Source organism: Scyliorhinus torazame, chromosome 1 (assembly GCF_047496885.1).
Source record: "Scyliorhinus torazame isolate Kashiwa2021f chromosome 1, sScyTor2.1, whole genome shotgun sequence".
Lineage (NCBI taxonomy): Eukaryota > Metazoa > Chordata > Chondrichthyes > Carcharhiniformes > Scyliorhinidae > Scyliorhinus > Scyliorhinus torazame.
The window spans coordinates 291268792-291294790 of NC_092707.1; the positions used below are offsets into that span (position 1 = coordinate 291268792).

Sequence of the window (25999 nt, forward strand, 5' to 3'; positions counted from 1 at the left end):
GTGACCCAAGACAGAATCGAACCTGGGACGCTGGAGCTGTGAAGCAATTGTGCTATCCACAAGGCTACCGTGCTGCCCCTTGAAGATCCTGGGCAGCACAGCGGCACCGCGGTTCGCTGTGCTGCCTCACAGCGTCAGGAACCCGGGTTCAATTCCGGCCTTGGGCGATGGCTGTGTGGAGTTTGCACCTTCCCCCAGTGCCTGCGAGGGTTTCACCCCCACGACCCAAAGATGTGCACGGTCGGTGGATTGGCCACGCTAAATTGCCCATTAACTGGGAAATTTCTTTTAAAACGAGTTAACTCAGTAAATGACAGTTCTTTGGGGTTTTTTTTAAGCACTTCTTTACTGTTCGATCATAATACAAGGATTACACAACTGCTTGTAAAAGTACCCTTATTCCTTAGCAAAATTTTCTATTGATGGTAAAATTACTGGCAGTGCAAACACCTGCGGCAAAAGTTTCCTTTCCTCAGGCTAAGTGTTGACGCCAGGACAGGATTCGTGGACTTTTACGACAGCACAACTGGCGCTGCACCTGGACCGATTCAGTGGCCATTAAGGGGCTTGCACCAGCGCCACGTGGAACTCAACCTGTTCCAATGAGAAATGGTGCTGGATTCACCAGATTTGTGATTGACTCAGGAGACTGACCAGCTGCAACCGCATATACACTCTTCACTCCCCACACACACCATGTGAAGGCAGCGAGGAGAGCGGCACCTCGTTTTACGGATGCCGAGCTGGAGACCCTGCTGGACACCGTGGAGGAGGGGCAGGCCACCCTGTACCCCGGCCCGGGAAGAAGACTCAGCTGCCGCCGTTCACCACGCCTGGGACATATGTCAGAGGTGGTCAGCACCGTCAGCAACATTGGCCGGTCTGGCCATCAATGCAAGAAAAAAAACTGCACAGCCTCCTCAGGGCAGCCAGGCTGAGAAGGCAGCACTGTGCCCTGGCACCAACCCACGTCCCACACACCCGTAACCCTAACCCCTCCATCCGGAGGGTGTCCGAACCCCAATCCTGCACCACATGCCGGCACCCATATTAGCCACCGTGACGGGTGCTCTGGCCATTGAAGCCACAGCTACCCACCCCCTGGATAGTCTAACACTGCACTTTCTGCTCCCACCCCCATGGGAAGACCACCTATAACCGCCAAGAGTGGGAAAAGACTGGATGGGGACCGCCGGAACTGTGCACCTCACTGCAGCAGAGCCAAGGGCCCTGGACATGGTCGGCGGACCCGAGGAAAGGGCAGTCGCCGGGGTGCAGATCGGCGTGGGCGAGAAAGTGAGACCCCCGCAGAGTTGCGGTTCCTGTGACACATGCGTCATGCGTCAACCCCCCTCCAACACCACCCTCACCCCCACTCCCCCCTGGCCCGCAGTCTAGTCATGCATCTTGCCTTCTGTCTTACAGGAGCTGTTGATGATAGGGCGGGTCCTTTTGGTGTCCCCCAACCCGCCGACCAGCAACGAGGACACCGACACTGACGCGAGCCATCAACCCGAGACCCAGGACACCCCAAAGCTCAAGTTCGATGATGATACTGATTTCCCATCACAGCTGTCTCCAAAACCCTTCATCTCAGACACACTCACCTCAGTTGAGCATGTTAGTGAAGAGGTTCTTGGGGCATTATCTGCTGCGCACCACACACATGCTCCAGTACAGTAGGTTGAGGTAGGAACTCCCGAGGGGGCAAACAGTCGGAGGGCAGGCCGGCCCCAGGGACCAGCTGCCGTCCAGATGGGTTTCGGGCTTCTGGAACGGACAGTCCCATCTATCGTGGAGATGCAGTCACAGAGCCAGGGACGACATGAGGGGTTGTCGCCGATCATCCAGCACCTGCAAGCGCAGGTGGAGGAGTCCAACCGCGTGCAGGAGCAGGAGATGGTGCCGGTCATGCATGCCACCCAGGCCAACACCATGGCGTCCGCGGTAGAAGCATTGGGGGCAAGGGTTGCGGCTATGGATCAGCATGTCCAAGGCTTGAGGCATTCTGTGCAGGCGGTGGCCAAGGCCCAGGACAGGGTTGCCCATTCACGGTCAGCCATGCATCAGAGCCATCTAGACATTGCAGCTGCGCTCCGGAGTCTCTCCCAATTTTGGCAAAAACCCTTTAGTATAAGGGTCTGGCACACATGTCCAGAGACTTGCAGGTTAGGTGGATTGGCCATGCGAAATTGCCCTTAGTGTCCAAAAAGGTTTGGAGGGGTTATTGAGTTACGGGGATAGGGTGGAAGTTAGGGCTTAAGTGGGTCGGTGCAGACATGATGGGCCGAATGGCCTTCTTCTGCACTGTATGTATGTATGTTCTAATGTGGGAGTGAGTTCAGTAATGCCCGCACAATTTAAAAAGGCACATGACCCAGACCCGAGGTCAGTCTGGTGTTGATCAGAGACTGGTTAATACCTCAGCATGGAGATAGCTCCTGGCTTTTATATGTAAATAGTTCCACTGTTAATAAAGACTTACAATTAACTTACTGATGACGGCAAAGACTTCTTTAACAGACACCGTTCTATAACCAACACCCAACATTGTGGCAGAAAGGGATCAAAACCCACAACTTTGCTCAAATGCTGAAACAAACTGAAATGCTGGGAGACTTAAGAAAAGCCCCCCCAAAAAGCAGAGGACAAAGAGGAAAGATTGCCAGAAAACATTCCAGAGAAAAGTCCTGGAAACTGAAGGCAGTAATTCAAAATTACTTACTGCAGCAGAAGACTCCATTGAATGTCATCTGAAAATCCAGCTTCAGAGTGCAGAGTGGACAGAACCTGCAATGCTGAGCTAAAGCTTTTTAAATTCTAGGCTGCAGTGAGTCCTGAGAATCCTTTCAATAATTCAGTGCCAGAAGTGCAATTTGAAACAATCCTGTCACTAAAACCTGATTCCTCAACATGTGGTTTCCGAGCTCATCGGGAAAAAAAAATATTTCAGGAACGTTGTGACGGTCCTGCTTAGAAAAAGGCATGCATAAGCTAGAATTCGACCACCTCATTGCTCGGCTAAGTGAACCAATGAACAAAAGAAGTTGGCAGGCAGCTGCTCTAGGTGCATTGGTTAAAAAAAAACATTTCCACTAGAGGCATGCCATTGCTATTTTGTGGAACAAGACAAAACTGGCAACTGTGGGAAATCCCTTTGTCTGTGAGAGACCAGCGATGCCATTTTCAAATCCAGGAAAAGTTCCACAGAACGTTTTTTTAAAACTGAAGACCAAGCAAGTTGTTGTCTTCCAGCACAATTCTCTAATTTACAAACCCTAGATGGCACAAACTTCTCGTTTTGAAACTTTCCTGCAAAATTAAAATGTTTTTGGGGGGGAAACATCAGCACAATGGGAGCCCGCGGAACCCAACAAGCTCTGGAGGAAGAGCAGAGAGTTATGACACAGCCATTCTTAAAGGGGCAACAGCATTTAAAGATCTAATTGCAAAAAATATGAAATGATCCTGGATCAAAAACGCAACTTATCAGATCAGTTTAAACTCATCCCAGGGCAAAACCAAATGAAATATTGGGTATCCTGGAGAATGGAATTTTTAAACTGCTGAAGAATATCAGGTTTCGGTAAGACATCAGAAGAGGTACAGATTAATACCATTGAACATGCCGACAAAACAATCCTAAAGCAGTACGTTGATGTCTCCTCAATCAGCTTAATTGAATATTAAATGTCATTGATGAATATTTTCTTCTTCAACGTCTGGCGTGCAGAGACCTTTTATGAAGGGAAATAAAATCCCTGGTAAAGCTTGGAAAGGCCTCTCCAGGTCAACCCAAATGAGGGCAGCAGAGAGGCAGGGAGCTTTCCAGAAGTCCCAAAGGAACACATTTTTAAAGCAGAAGTAAAATCAGAAATTGTGTCACATCTGAACTGGAAGATTTGAAGCATAAAATTCAAGCTTAGTATATGCCATTGAAAACGCATAATAAATTGAAGTCTTCAATTACCCAAACTGTTTCCGATCTGAACAAACTTTATTTCAGAGATGTCACAAAGGTACCAAGAAGAAATAATTCCACAGTTGGCAAATCAAACAGAGTTGGGAAAACTTAATCATCTGTATAGCCAGTACAACAGCAGGCAGAAAAAGAATTCAAAAACATTGTGGCCTTGAAAGACTCTTGGAAGAATCAATACATTAAATTTTAAAATGAGTGGCATGGTAGCACAGTGGTTAGCACGGTTGCTTCACAGCTCCAGGGTCCCAGGTTCGATTCCCGGCTTGGGTCACTGTCTGCGGGGTTTGCCTGTGTCTGCGTGGGTTTCCTCCGGGTGCTTTAGTTTCCTCCCATAGTCCAAAGATGTGCAGGTTAGGTGGATTGGCCATGATAAATTGCCCTTAGTGTCCAAAAAGGTGAGATGGGGTTACTGGGTTACGGGGATAAGGTGGAGGTATGGGCTTAGGTAGGGTGCTCTTTCCAAGAGGTGGTGCAGACTCAATGGGCTGAAAGGCCTCTTTCTGCACTGTAAATTCTATGATTCTATGCCCCTAGAAAAACATAAGGAGTTTAAGATGTTAAATGCTACTTCAGAAAGTCCTGCATTGGGACTATCAGTAATGTGAGAATGGATGTTTTTTGATATATTTTTGGAGGTATATTGTGTTATTCCGTCAGTGTGTGTTTGTGTGTATATATTTAATTAAGTTGAGAAAATGTTAATGGAGTCAGCTTGTCTGAAGAATTGAGAGAGTAGGAGTATAAATAGGTGCTAAAAGCATGCATTTGTAATGCAACTATGGTCAAGTGGTTTTATAAGTGAAGGTTAATAATTTGCAATAGGGACCTGTTTTTTTCAGCTGTTAAATTTCAAAGGGGAGAAAAAAGGCTTTTTGAGCTTGCAAAAGTTCCATAAGTAAACCATAGAGCCTGACAGAATGACGAACAGGCTTCCAGAACACTTGAACCTGCTCACACAGTAATACCAGTAATGTAGTAATTGCAATAATATGGTGGTAACAATGTAAATGCATGATACTGATAATGTAAGACATGAAGCCAACTAGTGTAACTCCATATAAATTGGAGAAAGACTTGGAGAGCAGTGCAGTACAAGGGTCTGGCTCATGCAGGATTAATGTGGGACTGAGTACTGTAGCACCCACACAGTGATGTTAGAAGGCACATGGCCGTGACCCAGGGGCCAGTGTGGGTTGAGCAGAGATTGGTTAAGACTTAGACATAGAGATAACCCCTAACCTGTTCCCTTTACTGTATTTGTGTACATAGTTCTATTTGAAAACAAATACTTGCAGTTAACCTACCAAAGACGACACAGATTTTTAAAAAGAGACACAATTATGTAACCAACACCTTCCCAATAGCCCCCAAATGTTTTAAGGGAGGACTTTTGCAGGGTTGTCAAGAGCTAGGTTTGCTGTTGTTGTTTCCAATGCATGTGTTGATGCAAGGTGTTCTGTCTGTTTCATTCTTTATCAACTTTTCTGTAGCAGTATTATGCAACTGAGTGGCTTGCCAGGTCATTGCAGAGGGCAATTAAGAGTCAACCACATTGCCGTGGATCTGGAGTCACATGTAGGCCAGATCAGGTGAGGACGGCAGATTTCTTTCCCGAAAAGACATTGGTGAACCAGATGAGGGTCTACAATAGTCCGCATTGGTCACCATTACTGAGACTAACTTTTAATTCCAGATTTATTAATTGAATTCAAATTTCATCAGCTGGACATTTGACCCCATGTCTTCGGAGCATTAGCCATGGCCTTCGGATTATTAATTCGGTGACATCAATAAAAAAAAAAATTCAGTGGCATCACTATGCCACCGCCTCCTAACCAGGAATGATCAAGTTGTTTTTTATTTATTACATACAGAGGCGGCACAGTGGTTAGCACTGCTGCCTCACAGCTCCAGGGTCCTGGGTTCAATTCCGGCCTCGGGTAATTGTCTGTGTGGAGTTTACACTTTCTCCCTGTGGCTGTGTGGATTTCCTCCCACAGTCCAAAGATGAGCAGGTCAGGTGGATTGACCATGCTAAATTGTCCTAAAGGTTAGGTGGGGTTACTGGATTATGGGGATAGGATGGAGGCGCGTGGGCTTAAGCTTAAGTAGGATGCTCTTTCCAAGGGCCGGTACAGACTCGATGGGCTGAATGGCCTTCTTCTGCACTGTAAATTCTAAGATTCAGAGTAAGGAATAACAGCTTTCCCAAGGCCCTCGTGCCATGGAGATTTCAATCGTGAGGGAATGAATGATGAGTTCCAATATTTAGCTCGTACAGCAATTTTTTAAAAAACACCTTGTGGGAATATTGTAGAAACAGGAGTTATAAGAACAGAGGTACCAAGAATCAATAATAATAAAAGGTTAAATGGCATGGGTCTGAATTGCCTCTCAGTACATTGTGATATATTTGCTATACAGCTCCTACTAGGCTGATTAAACATTTCAATTCGCTGTTATAATTTGCTGTATATAAATTTATATCTACCGGTAACCTTAATTCATTACGTGGGTTGCGAGTGAATGACATTTCAATCCATTTAGAGCCTCCTTAAAATCCTTTCTCTTTAAATTGGCGTCGAGCTTTATTTCTGTAGGAGGTTAAAGTTTAGTGACTTCAATTAGATGCCTCAGTTACTTTGCATAACACTGAATTCTCGAATGTTGTCTGCATCATAATTCCATAACTTGAAATGTGTAAATGTAGCTATGGACCCTGAGTGCCAAGAAACGCATGAATATGGCCAAATATATCAGGAGAACAATAGAAAGAAGAAAAACAGTTGGCTAGTCATAAATAGCAAGGATACCTTGTCAACTTTGTCCTGCCAAAGAATATAATTGCTACATTGCCGGAAAATTAAGTAAACAAGATATTTGATTACCTGAAAATTTATGTCTGCTTTCCAACACAGAGGGTTTAAGAATAAAAGAATAACAGCAGGGGCATTTTGCAATGTGCTTGTTGTATGTGTTTTCTCATTATTATCTCAGGGTCTGGCTCTTTGCTCATTTCTCCCGGTCTGAAGTCCTGCCAAAAATGAGGCCTCAGGAAGTGGGAGTGTATCTGGCTCCAGAGAACAGGGAGGCTGCAGGATGCTGATTAAAATAATAAATAGCAGCTGGAAATAGAAAATTACTACAGACTATTGAAGCAGGGTTGAATAAAAGCTGAAGGACCTCTACTAGAGTAGACATTATAGTAATCTGTAGTGAGAGGGCAAATACAGTGGGGCTAATGGAACCTCAGCCTCCTTTTTACGAATAAAAAATAAATCTGCGGGTCTTGGGATAACCAAGCTATTGATGTATCACCATGCGTCTATATGTGGATTAGTAGCTCTGGTCCAGTATTTTGCCTTTGTCCTCCTCATCCAGTGGACTGAAACCTCATTTGATGTAATCGCCTGGATATACGTTTATAATAGACTCCACTCGAGGATTGCTTTTGTTACCTTTGCACAGAAAGCCCATTGCAACATTCCTCGTGACCATTGGTCAATTATCTTTGATTCACAAGCTGTCAACAGTTGAGACTAACGGTTTCATTGAGACGGGACCCATGAGCAAATGTTTTAAAGGAACAACATCTGGACCATCACAAGGCACAGGAACCAGTGAAGTCTTAGACTAAACTTTAGGGTGAAAGCTGCCTGAGAGGATGAAAACACTATGGAAGTTGGCTAAAAACTGCAGAAGATTACTCACCATCCTGGATCTAGGTATCTTTGGGCGACTTCTTTTGAATTGATGGATGTGTGAAGCTGCTAATATGTAAACCACAATCAGATGGATTTAGTGTGTATGGCAAAATTTAGGACAGGCTAAAGCAAGAGGTGAATCTTCTGTTTGCAGATGTAAAACTGCAGCACAGACAGCAGTAATGAGACCACTTTTTGCAGAAAGATGTAGGCTGTGTCAAGGTGAGACATTACGATGATTGGCCTGAACTTCAGCTTACAGGAGTTGCTAAGAAAGATTGAACAGGTATGGTAAGAAAAAATTATTTTATCTTATGGCCTGACATTTAGTTAATTTAAAAAAATAATTACTAGGTTTAATTTCTGTTAGTGCACTGATCATTTCCACCACATTGATTTCCCTTTGTGGACGACTTTAATGCATTGTTGATCCCTTTATTTTTAAATGGGTTAACATTAACAACCATATCAATAGGGCAGCACGGTGGCACAGTGGTTAGCACTGCTGCCTCACGGCGCCAAGGTCCCAGGCTCGATCCCGACTCTGGGTCACTGTCCGCATGGAGTTTGCACATTCTCCCCGTGTCTGTGTGGTTCTCACCCCCCACAACCCAAAGATGTGAACGGTAGGTGGATGGGCCACGCTAAATTGCCCCTTAATTAGAAAAAAGGAATTGGGTACTCTAAATTTATAATTTAAAAAACCCAAAAAAACAACCATATCAATGTCTCACAGAATTGAACTGTGAATGTATCACGAGGGTAAAAGTCAAAGTGCATTTATATTAATTATGTAAAGAACTAGAAAGTGTGTTCTAGTGTTGAAAATACTTAAAGAATGTATTTCAGGAAATGGTTATGGTTCTGATTTACTTGTGCTTTAATTGGTTAGCAGAGATGCCTGCAACAATTATGGAAAACACACCACTGAAATGGAGAGCCCAAAGCTTTATGCTTTATTTAAAGTGGGAAACTCTGCTTTTAATGATTCTGCAGTGAATACCTGAAAATTAATTTAAGTGGTTGTTCTTAAATGACCACTGTGGTGGCACGGTGGTTAGCACTGCTGCCACCCACTGCCAGGGACTCAGGTTTGATTCTGGCCTTGTGTGATTGTGTGGAGTTGCAACTTCTCCCTGGATCTGTGTGGGTTTCCTCCTGGTGCTTCAGTTTTCCCCAATAGCCCAAAGATGTGCAGGTTAGGTGGATTGGCCATAATCAATGCGTGGAGTTACGTAGATAGGGCGGGGGAGTGGACCTAGGTAGAATGCTCTTTCGGAAGGTCAGTGCAGATGCGATGGGCCGAATAACCTCCTTCTGCACTGTAGGTACTCTGTCATTCTATGGATTTCTATGGAAAAAGGCCCTGTGCATTAAACCCCACAAACATCTACAACTTTTAATCAAGGAGAAAAGCAGAGGAGAGGAGTTATTCATTAATGGTAGATGCATTGATTAAATACTTGTGGGAATTTAATATTGCACTGCATTTGTCATTCAGTGTTATTGAAAAAAGGGTAGGATTTGCCATTGAGATGGTGGAGGACTGCAAGAATAGCACCAGGGGAACCAGGTCAGTTTATAATTGCCAGCTGGTAACAGCAGGGATCACGATTTATAGACGTTCTGTCAATATTCTGGGACTTATTACCATTTTGCCATTCACTGCATAAATTATTCAGTGTCTGGATTTTACCCTGAGAGCTTGTAATTACTTTTGCTGACTTGCTACTGTGATTTAATTGCCCTGTCAATTTACTAAAATAGATCCAAAGAGTATAGGTTACAAGAGTACCTTACAACATGTTGCAATTGGACCAGAGTGTGGGTGTTGCCAACGCTAGCATCCGTTTCCTGTCAGGTACCTGGAGCAATTGAACTGACTTCATTTCCTGAACCTGGCCCTCTCCATTGCAGCAATTAAGAAATTACCAGAATAACATCTCGTTAAAAGTGGGTACTGTTACAGAGGATTTATTTGATGGCTTTTATAGTAGTTTCAGGATAGGATAGATGGGTGGGCTGGATTAAATTTCTAGTAGAATCAGTGGGTGGGATTTTTCGGTCGCACCGGCTACCAGGATCATCCAGTCCTGCTGAAAGTCAATGGACTGGTCCACCGAATTGCTTGCAAGGGCTCCTGCCACGGCAAGACCAGGAAATCCTGGCCACAGTCTTCTCTGGCCAAAGGAGAAGTGCCAGAGGACTGGAAAACAGCTAATGTTGTTCCACTTTTCAAGAAGGATGGTAGAGATAAACTAGGGTATTACGAACCAGTGAGTCTCACGTTAGTGGTTAAGAAACTATTGGAGAAAATTCTGAAGGGAGATTTAATTTCCACTTGGAAAGGCATGGGTTGATTAGGGATAGTCAGCATCGCTTTGTCAGAGGGAGGTCATGCCTAACAAATTTGATATAATTTTTTGATAAAATGACGAGTGTGTAGATAAAGGTGTTGATGTACTTTATATTGATTTTAGCAAAGCTATTGACATGGTCCCACATGGGAGACTGATTAAGAAGGTTGAAGTACATGGAATTCAAGGAAACTTGTTGAGATAGATCCGAAACTGGCTTAGTAATAGGACACAAACAGTAGTGGTAGAAGACTGTTTGAGTAACTGGAGGCTGGTATCCAGTGGCGTACCATGGGGGTCAGTGCTGTGTCCCTTATTGTTTGTTTTATATATATATATATATATATATATATATATATATATATATATATATATAAATGCTTACGATGCATACTTGCCATATAAGTCGGCGCATGGAATCAAGCAGCTGTACATCATTTGATAAGAAGATGCGCAGGTGTTTAAGACACGCTCACACAGAGCAGAATGCTAATGCTGATTGATGAACGGAAATGGGTCCTCTTGAAAATAGAATGAAGCACAAAGCTGGTTTTGAGATAAAAGTCAGAACATTTGCTAACTTGTCAAATAATCATCTTGCTGCGAGGGAATTTATTGCTGTTGAAAAACAGATGCTAGAATGGAAGACGAGGAATCTATCCTAAAGAAGATGCCTGAGACCAAATATGCCACGATGACGAGGACCAGCCACTGGCTTGATGTTGAGAAGCCTGTATCAAGGACTGAAAAGCATCAGGATGGTTACATCATCACCAGAAATGCAGTGGATATATATGCACTTAAGGAGGCCAAATCAAATCCCAAGTCCTGCAAACATTTCAAAGCAAGTTAGTCTACCCCCTTTATGAACCAAAAATATGTGGGGCGCGATTTCCCCAGCCCGGCGCCGGGCCGGAGAATCGCTGCAACCGCGCCACGCCGTTCCGACGCCGGCACGCGGTTCTCTGAGGTGCGGAGCATCAGTGCCATTTGCGCCGGCGTGTTTGGCGCGCCGCCGGTCGCGGGTCACTGTCCGCAGCCGGGCCGCCGATTCTCCGTCCCGGATGGGGCGAGTGGCCGCGCGGAAACAGCAGAGTCCCGCCGGCACCGGTCACCCCTGGTCGCTGCCGGCGGGAACACTGCGCGAAGGGTCGGGGAAAACGCTCCTTCACCAGCGGGGGGGAGGCTCCGATGGGGTCTGGCTTGCGATCGGGGCCCACCAATCGCCGGGCCCCTCTCTTTCCTCCTGAAAGTGGAAATATGCTTGTTTTGTGTGGTTTCATCACAAAATTATTTGGATGCTATTTGCATTGGGATGCTAAAGACAATGAATTTGATGGTTTTTAAATGTTCATGATTGTGGTTTAAATTATCCTGGTATTTTATTAAATAAATAAAACTGGTGTTTTTCTTTCACATTTCAAAATGTCAACCACCTACATCAACATTGGTGGTTCGCATTTTATACTAGGCGTATAAGTCAACCTCCATTATTGGAAGGAGTTTTCAAAGTTTTAACAGTTGACTTATAAGAAACCTACCGTATTTTCTGTTCTATTGTCATAAATCGTTTTACTATATGATGTCAAGTTTATTCTCCAGTGATCAAGCAGTGTGTGTATTTTGTTACTTGAGTTATTAAAAATTTATATGAAGTACTCTGAAAGATATTGTAAGTAAACAAGGTCCAAATGCTGGAAATCCAAAATAAAAACAAAAGGGCTGGACATAGATAGTTCTTGGGCATTTGTAAAGAGCAGGAAGAAAGATAGCTTGGTTGAAAACTGGTGACAATTTAGGCGATGTTTTTTTTGGATATGAAATGGCCTTTGGAAGAAGGAATTTTATATTTTATGTTTGCATGTATAAATATTAGTACACTTTTGATATGAATCTCTGATTTGCTTTATATATTTCCACTTGCTATTGTCTACTTTTCAATGCTGTGTAGGTATACTTCAAACATCTTTCCAAGGCAGTGAATCAAAACTTCCAGTAACCACATTGAGTTTCTGGACAGCTCAAAATTTGGAGGATCTAATGTTCCAAACTCTGGGTACAATTTGTAATCCTACCTTACTCAAGTATTGGCAAATCCTTGGAGCTACACATACTGGAAGTGATCCATTCAGTTCAAAATGCGTTGGAATCAATTCAGCTGCACACTTTGAACAATTGGATGATTCAGAAATGCTGTGGATGAATCATGGAGCTCTGTGGGTCCACAGCTACTTCAGTAAATTTGTACCTTTTGAATATTTAGACCAAAAACATGCTCAATATTTTAATTATAAGCCACTTTTGGAGGTTACTATCTGTTCTTAGTCATTGCATTTTGCAAAAATGCATCCATTCCTTCTAACAGTTTACTTTTTCTTTTAGTGTCTTAGAACGTCCCATCTCTGGCTCTTAAGCACAGTTGATATGATAATGTGATAATTCATAAAGCTGATTACTTCTTTAATCTAGTTGGAATACAAAAACCTTAAAGTTCGTGTTATGCCTGTCCTTTCACCTCTAACCTGGATAGAAGTTCAATCCTGTGTGATGTGATGAATGCCTCTTTTCTGTCAGTTATGATGGTTGGCCTTGTATAAAGTGAGTTTAATTTAATAATTTAATAATCGTTATTGTCACAAGTGGGCTTACATTAGTACTGCAATGAAGTTACAGTGATAAGCCCCTAGTCGCCACATTCCAGCACCTGTTCGGGTACACAGATGGAGAATTCAGACTGTCCAATTCCCCTAACATGCATGTCTTTCGGGACTAGTGGGAGGAAACCGGAGCACCCGGAGGAAACCCATGCAGACACGGGGAGAATGTGCAGACTCCGCACAGACAGTAACCCACGCCTGGAATCAAACCTGGCACTCTGGTGCTGTGAAGCAACAGTGCTACCTATGGCATATGCATTGCAGTCTTAGGTGGACATGTGCCTTCAGCATAAAATTTCCCATAATTTGTCCCTGTCCTGCAGTTCTTGATAAACCACAAAGTTAGCTGATGTAGGAAAGGGTATTTCATTGCAGTGGGTAGGGTAAAGAGAACTCAACTCTACATCTGGTTATGCTGGGAGCACTTGGGAATGAATAATCCCAACACTGCACTTCATTTGGCATTGCAACACTAAGAATATAACAGATGTTTTGTCAAAAGTAGAAAGTAAAACATCAGTGGTGCCAAAAATGTAATGGGCAGGATTCTCCGTCCAACAACGGTGGAATCGCAAGGTATGATTGGGTGGAGATTCGCGCTTCAGCCAAAAATAGAGGCCAGCGCCGGGCATCCAATGGAATACCATGCTCCGGTGCCTCAACAGTGGCGTGAATGCGTTCTACACCACACGTACAGTAAATGCCATTGGTATATCATTATTGGACCTGTCCAGGTATTCTCCGGACTGCCCGCTGTGCTCCGCCTTCATCAGGGGGAATTACCAATGGCGAGATTCACTTGTGGTTTTAAAAATCAGGAAACATGCACAGTGGCTGCTGAGGGAGAGAGGAAAGGTAGGAAATATTCCCAGAGGCGCAACCGTGGGCTGCTGAAATGGCTGGCGTGGTTGGGGAGGGGCCAGTGACCATCCACCGTAGCCCGTGGTTGCGCAGAGCGCATTACGTAGCCCACCCAAGGGGAACACCCACAGTAGCCCCTAGAGGATGGTGCCGGACGGGGACCACGGTGTTGGCCTCGGTGGCACGCATCATCGGGACCGCCTCCTGTCCCGGCAAGCGGTTGGACTCTAACTACACCAGCAGGCGCTGAATGGTTGCTGACAACCCCTCATGTAGTCCCCGGCACTGTGCCTACAACTCCAGCATCAATGGGACCGCCCTTTGCAGAACCCTGAGACCCGTCTGGACGGCAGCCAGTCTGATCGTCCACCCCCTCGGGGGTTCCTATCTCCACCTGATGTACCCCTGCCTCTTCACTATAATGCCCAAACGAGGTGAGTGCCTCAGGGAGTGGAGGGTGTTTGAGACAGATGTGACGGAAAGTTGGTGTCGGCCCGGACTGGTGCTCCGCTGTCCGGTGCCACCTCATTGCTCGACGTGTCCTGTGGCTGGGGCGGGTGACACCAGAGGGTGATATTGCAAGACACAAGACATGACGCATGGTTGGGTTGCGGGTTGGGGCGTTAGTGGTGTGGAGGTATTGGGGTTGTGTGGGGATGGCGGGGCGGTGTGGGGGCCAAGCAATAGGGACACTGCAACACAGCAGGGGCTCACTTGGTTCCCCGAAGCCGACTTCCGCCTTGGCTACTGCCCTCTCTGAGCCCACTGACCAGGTCCAGTGCCCACCGCTCCGCGACAGTGAGGAGCCGCAGGTCCGGCCGGCCCCCTCCAGTCTTCTCTCTCTCCCTGCGGTTGTGCACCTCCTTCTCCTCGGGAGGGACAGGGACAAAATAATGCCCAGTGTTCGGGATTCGGACACGGGCAGCACAGAGGATGGGCAGCTGGTGACCTTTGTGACCAGGACACCCAGTTATGGCGGGTGGTATGGGTGTTGGCATGTGGTTTGGGATGTATTGGCATGTGGTGCATAGTGGGATGCGAGCAGACTGCCGGTGTGTTGTGTTGGTCGCTCTCCGGGGGAGGGGGATTACGAGTGTGTGGGGCAACGGTTGGTGCCAGGGGCATGGTCCTGGCTACTCATACTAGCCTCCCTGAGTAGGTTGTGAAACTTTTTCTGGCACTGCTGGCAAGTCCTGACGTTGGGGCCCACTGCGTTCACGGCCTCTGATACCTGCGCCCATGCCTGGTGTATGGCTGGCAGCCTCCTTCCCACCCCGGGGAACAGGGTGCCCCGCCTCTCTTCCATGGCGTCCAACAGGGTCTTGAGCTCCGCATCTGCAAAATGGGTGCCACTTTCAGCTTGCTATCATAGAATTTACAGAGCAGAAGGAGGCCATTCAGCCCATCGAGTCTGCACCGGTTCTTGGAAAGAGCACCCTACCCAAGGTCAAAACTCCACCCTATCCCCATAACCCAGTAACCCCACGGGCAATTTTGGACACTAAGGGCAATTTATCATGGCCAATCCACCTAACCCGCACATCTTTGGACTGTGGGTGGAAACCGGAGCACCCGGAGGAAACCCACGCACACACGGGGAGGATGTGCAGACTCCGCACAGACAGTGACCCAAGACAGAATCGAACCTGGGACCCTGGAGCTGTGAAGCAATTGTGCTATCCACAAGGCTACCGTGCTATCTTGGCTGTAATGAGTACCTGTGGGGAGTAGTGTGCTGATATGCAGCCGCAGCTTGTCAGGTTCTCAAATGCCAATCCCAATCTGCAAGACACAAAATTGGACACCATATTTTGTTTGAATTGCACTAGTTCCACGAGGCGGCGTTGCTAGCCAATTAAAGGATTCTGAATTGCTCCGGGACCGGCGCTGTTTTCAGGGTCGAAGAACACCACTGATTCAGTTCAGCATCAGCAATTAGTCTCTGAAACAGAGAATCCGGCCCAATATCTTTTTGTAACGTTTAAAATAGGGCCCAAAATTTTTTGTAAGGCGTCCTTTGTAAGTTCAATCACATAAATCTCAAACAAATTGTTTAGGTGATTAAAATGTGCAGCTATGGGCCTAAAAGAGGAGGTACCCCTGGAGAATCTGAATCTTAACTATATTTACTTTGCTTTCCTCAGGATATCCAGGCTGAGATTGATGCTCATAATGACATCTTTAAGAGTATTGATGGCAACAGACACAAGATGGTGAAGGTTTTGGGAAATTCAGAGGAGGCTGCCTTGCTCCAGTATCGACTTGATGATATGAACCAACGATGGAGCGATCTGAAGACAAAATCTGGCAATATCAGGTCAGTAGCCTATACAGGGTGTTTTAATGATTATCTAGAGTTCTCAGTGAGAAGTGAAGAGCCAAGGACCTACAGTGCATGACCACCAATGTCAAAACGAATAAAGAAGATAAATCAGCAAGTTCTTGACAACAGCAATTTTGACTTTTAAAAGTCTGAAGATTTTAGAAGGAAGTCAAAATAAGGGAATAGGTGGACGTTAAGGAATTTGAATTTTGAGCTCTTTGGAAGGAATGAATTGGAGTGGAGTAAGTGGTAGATAACTATCTATAAATTTTGTAAACATATCACTGGCAAATCGATATATGCAATGAGTCCTGATTTAAAGCGATGGAGAAATTAGGAAGAAGAAAAACAAGTAGAGTGTCATACTTGAAGCTTCAAAGCATAAGAAACGATATTTGACTAATAGAATTGATAAATAAAGATGAGAAAAGTTGACAGGGTTTAGAGACAGTTATTTGTATTTGTTCATGGGATTTAGACATTGCCAACAACGCTAGCATTTATAGCCCATTCTTAATTGCCCTTGAGAAGATGGTGGTGAGCTGTGTTCTTCAACCACTGCAATTCACATGATGTAAGTGCACTCAATGCAGGTTTAGAAGAAGTTCCAAAATTTTGAGCCAGCAACTGAAATGGCAAAATAGTTCCAAGTAATAGTTACCTGACCCCTGAGCTCTTGACAAACACATGGATAGGATGGGTATAGAGTGATACAGCACATGGAAGTGCTGAGGGTTTTGGCAAAGGTTGGTATCATGACCGGTACAAGCTTGGAGGGCTGAAGGGCCTGTTCCTGTGCTGCATTGTTCTTTGTTCTTTGTAATGATGGTGAGTGACTTGGAGGGGAACTGCAACTGATGTTCCCATGAGCTGTTGCCCTTATTCTTCTAGGTGGTAGAGGTTATGGGTTTATGTCATCGTGTTAGAATTATGCATCATCTTATTTAAATCCATTGCTGATATATTAATTAGTAAGTGCTGTGACGTTGTTACCTGTGTGTATTCATATTCAATTGCCGTTCTGATTCTTTTCAGTTACTGTTATTTCGACGTTTAGCTAGCTGCTCCCATTTTTGAGTCCATTCTGTCTTTTATTTGTATATGTTAAAAATTAACTTTCACAATGCATTTCGACTACCTTTTTGTGGTCAAGTTACCACATCTTTTCTTCTACCCCCTTAAATTTTAATCCCCCTTAAAGACAGAAGTACAATGAAACTAATGCCTTAATTATATGTCCATCTTTCAGGAGCTTTGTGACTATGCTGTGATCTGCGCAGTATCACTGCTGACTCTTGTCAACTTTGGTAATGCTTGACTTGGTTCACCTGAACCTGTGGGCGCAGGAGTAGGTTGAGTATCTGTTTATGAGTGCCCTGACCTGAAGTCGGTCCACTGGAAGTCCTGGTACAACAAGGACCACTTTTTGTTGAATTTCCACAGCCGCATTTCCTTCTATTGTGTTATCTGGAACTTTTGCTGTCTCCGAGTCATGGTGTGAACGAGTATGATCTTGGTGCCTGTGAACAACTCTTCCATTGTTCCATTTCACTACCAAAGATACTGGACCACTTAATAGCTCCATTGGCGTTGCAATGATGGTTATTCCCAAAATTCCTGATATAAACACAATCTTGCGGCTTAAAACATTTCTCCTTTTCTTGTCTCCTTCCCACTTTTGCTTTCACATCTGGATGTAACAGATCCAGTTGAGACTTTGGTCTTCTATCCATCAATAATTTAACTGGTGAGAGTCCAATCGTTGTGTGTGGTGTGATATGATATTGAAATAAGAACCTTGAAAGCTTGGTCCCCAAAGTATCACCTGCCATTTTCTTCAATTCTTCCTTCAATGTATGTCCAGCTCGCTCTGCCAAACCATTTGAATCTGGATGAAAAGCGGTACGCACATGGCGTATTCCATTTTGTTGCATAAATTCTTGGAACAACTTGCTCGTAAATGTTGAACCATTATCAGAAACGAGAGAATCCGGTAACACATGAGTTTCAAAATCTTCATGTAGCTTCTATATGGTACTGGGAGCTGTAATATTGCTCATGATGTAGATTTTTTTTTTCAATAAACATTTTATTGAGGTATTTCTTTGGCATTGTAACAGCAACAAAATCAACAATATACATAACAAGGAAAATATTAACATAGTGCAAATACCACCTCCCTCTCCCGCAGGTCCCACCATTACTTACCCCCTTAATCTATGCTATCCTACACCCCCCCCCCCCCCCACCCCGCCTTCTGCTGACGATTAATTCTCTGCGAAGAAGTCGACGAATGGTTGCCACCTCCAGGCGAACCCTAACAGAGACCCTCTCATGGCGAACCTAATTTTCTCCAGGCAGAGGAAGCCAACCATGTCCGATAACCAGGTCTCCGATTTCAGGGGCTTCGAGTCTCTCCATGCTAATGATATCCGCCTCCGGGCTACCAGGGAAGCAAAGGCCAGAACATCTGCCTCTTTCTCCTCCTGGATTCCCTGAAAATCGCCACCTCTGGACTCATTGCCACCCTCGTATTTAATACCTCCCTTAAATAATCCCACTCAACCCAGTCAAAGGCTTTCTCCGCATCCATGGCGTCGGTGAACCCCTGCCAAAATCTCCTCAGTTTTGGGCATGCCCAGAACATGTGGACATGGTCCGCTGGCCCCCCCGCATACTTCGCACACCTGTCCTCCACTCCAAAGAATCTGCTCATCCGGGCCACTGTCATGTGAGCCCGGTGAACGACCTGAAATTGGATCAGGCTGAGCCTGGCACATGTTGCGGTCGCGTTGACCCTACCCAACGCGTTGCCCAAAGGCCCTCCTCTATCTCTTCCGCCCCCCAAGCTCCTCCTCCCACTTTTGCTTCAGCTCCTCGGTCTGTGTCTCCTCCGAACCCATAAGCTCCTTATGAATGTCTGAGACGCTCCCTTCTCCTACCCACCCTCTGGAAACTACCTTACCTGAATCCGCCTTAGCAGCAGGAGTGGGAAGGTTGGTACCTGCCTCCGCAGAAAGTCCCGCACCTGCAGATATCGAAATTCATTTCCGCCCGCCAATACAAACTTCTCCTCCAGCGCCCTCATACTTGGGAAGCTTCCTTCTATAAACAAGTCCCCCATCCTCTCAATCCCCGCTCTCCGCCAAATTCGGAACCCCCCGTCCATCCTCCCCGGGGCAAATCGGTGATTATCGCAGATTGGGAATCACACCGATGCCCCCTCTGCTCCCACATGTCTCCTCCACTGCCCCCAAACACTCAGGGCCGCCACCACCACTGAACTGGTGGAGTATCGTGCCGGCGGGAATGGCAGAGGCTCTGTTACCAGCGGCCCTAGACTTGTTTCCTTACAAGAAGCTGCCTCCATGCGCACCCACGATGGCGCTCTTTCCCCCCCACCCACCACCAACACCACCAGCCACCTCCTCCCCATGGCTATATTAGCCGTCCAATAATAATTGCTGAATTTCGGCAGCGCCAGCCCACCATGCCCCCGACTCCACTCGAGCATTGCCCTCTTCACTCGCAGGGACTTGCCCCCCCCCCCCGCCCACACAAAGCCCACAATAATTTTATTGATCCGCTTAAAGGACCGTGGGATGAAGATGGGGAGGCATTGGAAAACAAATAGGAATCTCTGGAGGACCGTCATTTTTACCGATTGAACTCTGCCCGCCAGAGACGACGGTAGCGCACCCCATCTCCGGAAATCTTCCTTCATCTGATCCACCAGCCGGGCCAAATTCAATTTCTGTAGCCTGTCCCAGTCCCTCGCCACTTGGATACCCAGGTACCTGAAACTGTCCCCTACCACTCTGAACGGCAGTTCCCCCAGTCACTTCTCCTGACCTCTTGCCTGGATCACAAACATCTCGCTCTTCCCCATATTGAGCTTATACCCCGAAAACCGGCCGAATTCCCTTAAAATTCCAGTAATTTCTTCCATCCCCTCCATTGGGTCTGAGACATACAACAGTAGGTCATCCGCATACAGAGACCCTGTGCTCCACCCTCCCCGGACCAGCCCCTTGAGGCCCTCCGAGCAATTGCCAGCAGCTCTATTGCCAGCGCGAACAGCAGTGGGGAGAGGGGGCATCCCTGTCTCGTCCCCCAGTGCAGTCTGAAATAGTCCGAAGTCGTCCTGTTTGTCGGTACACTTGCAACCGGAGCCCGGTACAGCAACCTAACCCAGTCAATAAAGCCCCTCCTAAATCTGAACCGCTCCAGCACCTCCCATAAATAATCCCACTCAACCCGGTCAATGGGTTTCTCCGCATCCATCGCGACCACTACCTCAACCTCCCTACCTTCCGGGGGCATCACGATCACGTTTGACAGCCTTCTTACATTGGCCCTCAGCTGCCTACCCTTAACGAACCCCGTCTGAGCCTCCACAATAACGTCCGGTACACAGTCCTCAATCCTGGAGGACAAAATTTTGGTCAGTGGTTTGGCGTCTACGTTCAACAAGGAAATCGGCCTGTAAGACCCACATAGGTCCGGGTCCTTGTCCCGTTTCAGGATGAGTGAGATCATGTCCTGTGACATCGTCAGGGGCAGAACTAGCTGCCTCCCTCTTTCTGAGCTGCTGTGCAAGCATCCTGCTGGCCTTCTCACCGTGCTCATAAATCGCCCCCTTCGCCCTTCTGAGCTGTTCCACTGCCCTCCCTGTGGTTAACAAACCAATTTCCGCCTGTCGCCTCCGGCGTTCCCTTAAAAGCCCTGCCTCTAGAGCCTCTGCATACCTCCTATCAACTCGTAGAATCTCTTTTACCAGTTGGTCCGTTTCTGCCCTATCCATCCTGTCCCTGTGGGCCCGGATCAAGATCAGCTCTCCTTTCACCACTGCCTTCAGCGCTTCCCAGACCACCGCTGCTGAGACCTCCCCCGTTTCATTTACCTGTAGGTAATTCACTTCCTCAGCCTCTCGCACACCGCTTCGTCCGCCAACAGCCCTACATCAAACCTCCATTGCGTGCGTTGCTTGTTATCCATACTTACCTGCAGGTCCGCCCAGTCTGGAGTATGGTCCGAGATTGTGATTGCCGAGCACCCCGTGTCCACCACCCCAGGCAGTAGGGCCCTACTCAGGACAAAGAAATCGATCTGGGAGTACACCTTATGTATGTGGGAGTAAGAAGAAAGTTCCTTCGCCCTCGGCTGCCTAAATCTCCATGGATCCCCTCCTCCCCCCCCCTTCCCCATCTGCTCCATTAACCCTTTCAGCTCCTTTGCTATTGCTGGCACCTTGCCCGTTCTCGAGCATGACCGGTCCAGGCCAGGATCAATAACTGTATTAAAGTCCCCTCCCATAATCAGCTTGTGCGAGTCCAGGTCCAGAATCTTCCCTAGCACCCTCTTTATAAAATCCCCGTCATCCCAATTTGGCGCATATATATTGACGAGCGCTACCTTCATCCTCTGCAGCTTGCCACTAACCATGCTATATTGACCTCCCACATCCGAGACTATTCTTCCCACCTCAAATGTCACCCGCTTGTTAACCAAGATCGTAACACCTCTAGTCTTTTTATCCAGCCCCGAGTGGAAAACCTGACTAATCCAGCCTTTCCTCAACCTGACCTGCTCCACTACTCTAAGGTGCGTCTCCTGCAGCATTACCACATCCGCCTTCAGTCTCCTCAGGTGCGCAAACACACCTGCCCTCTTTACCGGCCCATTTAGCCCCCATACATTCCAGGTGATCAGCCTATTTGGGGGGCAAAGTCCCCCCCCCCCCCCCCCCCCCCGGCCAATCAGCCATCCTCTTGCTTGGGCCCGCCTCCAGCCCCTGCGCCACACATTCTCTGGCCTGCCTCACGGCGGCCCCCACCCCCGACCTCCTCAGTGTCCCTCCACTGAACTCCCTCCCTCGTCAGCAGAACCCATCCCCCCCCCCCAGAAACACTACTCTAAAACCTAACCCATCTAGTAAACTAAACGTATACACCCCCCCCCCCCCCCCCCACTGTGCTTCCGTGAGCTAGCTCATCCAGCTAGCTTGGTGGCCCCCACCCCCGGCGCCAAGAAATCTCCCACCTATTGTTCCCTCACTTCCCTCCCCCCCCCGCTCATACAAACAACCTCCCTCATCTAACAATCCCCAAACAAACACCCAACAGCAAGAAAACACAAAGTCAAAAGCACCACCCACCGAAACTCAAACAGGCACGTCTCCATCCCACAAAAGTGCACATCAATAAAAACAAAGGGGACATTGCCAAATCTACCGAGAAACAACCCAAAACCGAAAAATCGATTTTTAATTTTTTTTCCCCCCTTCCCCTTTTTTCCCCTTAAACAGAGCCCCAAAACGAAACAATAAGAGAAGGCATAACCAATTTCAAAACCGGAAAACAAACCCCAAAAAACCAAGGGGAAAAAACAAAAACAGAAAAAAGAGGCCCAATATAGGCCAACAAGTTGTCTCTAAGTCCGAGAGTTCTCAGACCCCCACCAGTCCTTTGCTTTTAGCAAAGTCCAGCGCCTCATCAGGCGACTCAAAATAATGATGCTGGTCCTCATGCATTATCCAAAGACGCGCCGGATACAGCAGACCGAACGTCACCTGCTTCTTGAAGAAAATAGATTTGACTTGGCTAAAGCCTGCCCTCTTCCTCGCCTCCTCCACGCTCAGGTCCTGGTACACCCGCAGGATGCTGTTGTCCCACTTACAACTCCGCGTTCGCTTGGCCCACTGAAGAATGCATTCCTTGTCTAGGAACCTATGGAATCTCACCACCATCGCCCTCGGAGTGTCCCCCGCTCACGGCTTCCTAGCAAGTGCTCGGTACGCCCTGTCCACCTCCAACGGTCGGGGGAGTGCCCCTTCCCCCACCAGCTTTTCGAACATACCCGCTACGTATGCCCCAGCGTCTGCTCCCTCAGCCCCCTCCGGGAGCCCGACGATTCTTAAGTTCTGCCGGCGGGACCGGTTCTCAAGGTCCTCCACTTTCTCCAGGAACCTTTTCTGACGCTCCCGAAACATCTCCAGCTTCACCGCTGTTTGATGCTCCTCCTGTTCAGCCAGCGCCTTCTCAACCTTCTGAAATGCCCGATCCTGGGCATCCAATCTGCCCTCTAGCCGATCGATTGATTCTTTAACCGGGTCCAAACATTCCCGCTTCTGCATAGCAAAACCATCCTGGATGGCCTGCATCACCACCCCAGGGGTCCGGTCCTCGGCCATACTGTCTCCCGCTGCAGCTTCAACACAGCTCGTGGCTAACTTCTTGTTTCTGCCCTTTCGTGCACTTCTGGTCCTTTTCTCCATGCACCGATACGTGGAAACGGTGCCCAATTGCCTCAGCCTTTGAATTTGCCGTTAAAAACCGGAAAAATGTCCGGGAAAAGGTCCAAAAGTCCAACCAGGGCGGGAGCCACGAAATGTGTGACTTACTCCTCCATAGCCGCCACCGGAAGTCCATGATGTATATTTCTAACCACTCAGAATGTGCATCCATGATGGCCAAAAATACGTGACCCATGAAAGGACCTGCAAAATCCATTTGAGGTCTCGACCAAGGTGGTGATGGTGCCAGTGGCGCCATCTTCTGGTTAGATTGACATGCAGGATAGGATTTCACTTTGTTTTCCAAATCCTCGTCCATATTAGGCCATCAAATATATGACCTGGCTAGACTTTTCATTTGAGAGGCACCTGGTTAAGCCTCATGAATTTCATCCATTACTTGCGAACGGTAAGGGGGTGAAACAACCACTCTCAACCCCAACAGCAAAGAACCATCCTGCACACTTAACTCATCTTTGCCTCACATAAAGCTTCAACCCAACATCTTCTATGGCACATTTCCATCCTTGCATCAGAAATCTTTTAATCTGTGAAAGAATAGGATCTCTGACCGTCCTCTGTTTAATTTGTTTCGTACTCACTTGACAAATCTCTAGTAAGACAATCGTCTCAGGCGGACATTATACCTGAATTGGCAAATCCAATAAAGGGAGACTACAACGTGCCCATGTTAGCATTGGCCTTCCCTGCGCTGTACACGATGCTGCACTGATATGCTGACACTGTAAGCACCCAGCGCTGTGTTCTTGTTGAGACCATGGGAGGAATATATTTTGATTCGCTGAAAAGGCCCATCAGCAGCTTGTGGCCGGTATATATGGTGAAGGAATGACCCATCGAATTACTGGTGGAATCTTTTTACTGCAAAAATGACAGCTTAACCTTCTTTGTTCAACCTTTTTAGTCTTCATCAGCATTCTAGATGCAAAACCAATGGTTTTTCTGGTCCTGTCCTCCATTACATGAGAAAGTACCACCCCTACACCATAGGGCGAAGCATCACAGAACAGGTTCCCTATCTGGATCAAAATGTGCTAGCAGATTTTTAATTTGCAGCAGTGCTTTCACATCTTTGAAAACCTTCTTCTGTGCAGGCTCTGACTTCCATTTGTTTTTTTTGTGCAAAAATAAGTACAAGGAACCAACACCGTAGACAGGTCAGACAAAATATTCCATAATAGTTTATCAAACCTACAAATGACCTGAGCTCAGCCACATTCCTGTTTTCCGGAGCTTCCTTAATCTCTCAAACTTCCCCTTCCACAGGAGATAAGCATTGTGCATTGATTCTGTGTCCTAGATACTGTTATGCTCAATGCCTGAAAAATGTACTAGGTCCACTTCAGATGCTGTCCCGCCTCTGAAAACCTTTTTAAAATTTGATCCAGGTGGCTGAAGTGCTCCCCCTCAGTCTTACCCATAATTAAAATGCCATCTAAGCAGACTGCAACATGAGGAGTGCCTTGTAACAGGTTGTCCTTTGGAAGATTGACGGATTGAAGGAAAAAACCAATTATATTTGAACAATTCTTTATGCATGTTGATGGTCACATCCTGCTTCCTCTAGCAAGAATTGTTGATTTGCCTGCCTCATGTCTAGTTTTGAAAATGACTTGCCTCCTGCAAAAGCTGCTCTCGGCAACGGGTAAGCGTCCAGCTTCGAAACCTGACTAATTGTAAGATTGTAATACTCACATATGCGCACAGTATCATCACTTTTAAGGACAGGAACAATTGGAGCTGCCCAATGTGAAAACTGAATGGGCTCAATGATTCCTAGCCTTTGTAGTCCACTTTGCCTTTCATGGCGTATGGCTTTTTCAAACTGAGAAGTAGCTTGAAGATCAATGAACAATTTAACTGTAATGCCCCGCAATGTATGAAGTTAGACTTTGAAAACCTCAGGCTATTTCTGAATGACATCCTCTGTCACGTCTGTGTGCTCCATCTCACCCCAGTTCCACTGAATTTTCCTGAGCTAGTCACGCCCTAGTAGGCTGGCCCATACCCTTTTACTACCAGGAGCCGTCCTCTTGCTTCTTGGCTGTTATATGCAATGCCACCTCTAATGGTCCAAGCAATGTTATAGTCTCGCTGGTGTACATCCAAAGGTTTGTTCCTGCCCGAATAAGGGCTGGTGCCTGCTTAGAGCCCAAATCTTCCTGAAGGCCTCTTCACTGATTACCGATACAGAAGGTCCTAGGTCCACTTCCATCTTGATTTTCTGTACATCAGCCTTCACTGTAGCAAAAATAGGCTGTGCATGCCCCTCACTCATATAAGCATGTTGTGATAGTGTCCATCTGCTTGGTCTGAACTTTCCAAGCGATGCACCGTTGACTGAGGTTTCCTTGCATTTGAAGTTCCCTGCTCAGCCTTTGACTTTCTCTTAGCACCCCAGCACTTCTTCGCTAAATGCACCTTCTTGTTGCACTGGTGACAAAGTGTCCATAAATTTACAATGATATGCATAGTGTGACCCTCCACACCTAAAACAATTCATTGTCTTCACCTTTTTACTTGCAGCTTCTTTTTCTACTTGATGCAGAGCACGTGTCTGCGTGTTGCTATTTGCCTTCTGAATATCTTTTGCATTATTGTCATCCATTTCCATGACCTGAAAAATTTCTAGAGCCTCCTCAAAAGTAATTGCAGTTTCTCCCAGAAAATGTCCTTCCTATTCGCCCCCTTGGCCCAAACATAATTCTTGACTTGTTTTATTAACAAGACGGTATTCTGTGCCCAAAATTATTCTTCATCTTATTTTGCATCTGTGATGCACAAGCACCTGTTTATTCTA

At 46.6% G+C, this 25999-nt stretch overlaps 1 protein-coding gene across 5 annotated transcripts in view; it reads left to right on the forward strand.

Annotated features, from left to right (window-relative positions):
- The window catches only part of utrn (utrophin), a 770758-nt gene that overhangs the window by 522603 nt on the left and 222156 nt on the right, over positions 1-25999 (forward strand). For all 5 annotated transcript variants that reach the window (XM_072507465.1, XM_072507476.1, XM_072507484.1 and 2 more), the window contains one exon: positions 15706-15878. In XM_072507465.1, the coding sequence (XP_072363566.1) occupies positions 15706-15878 (173 nt within the window). The remainder of the gene's footprint in view (positions 1-15705; positions 15879-25999) is intronic.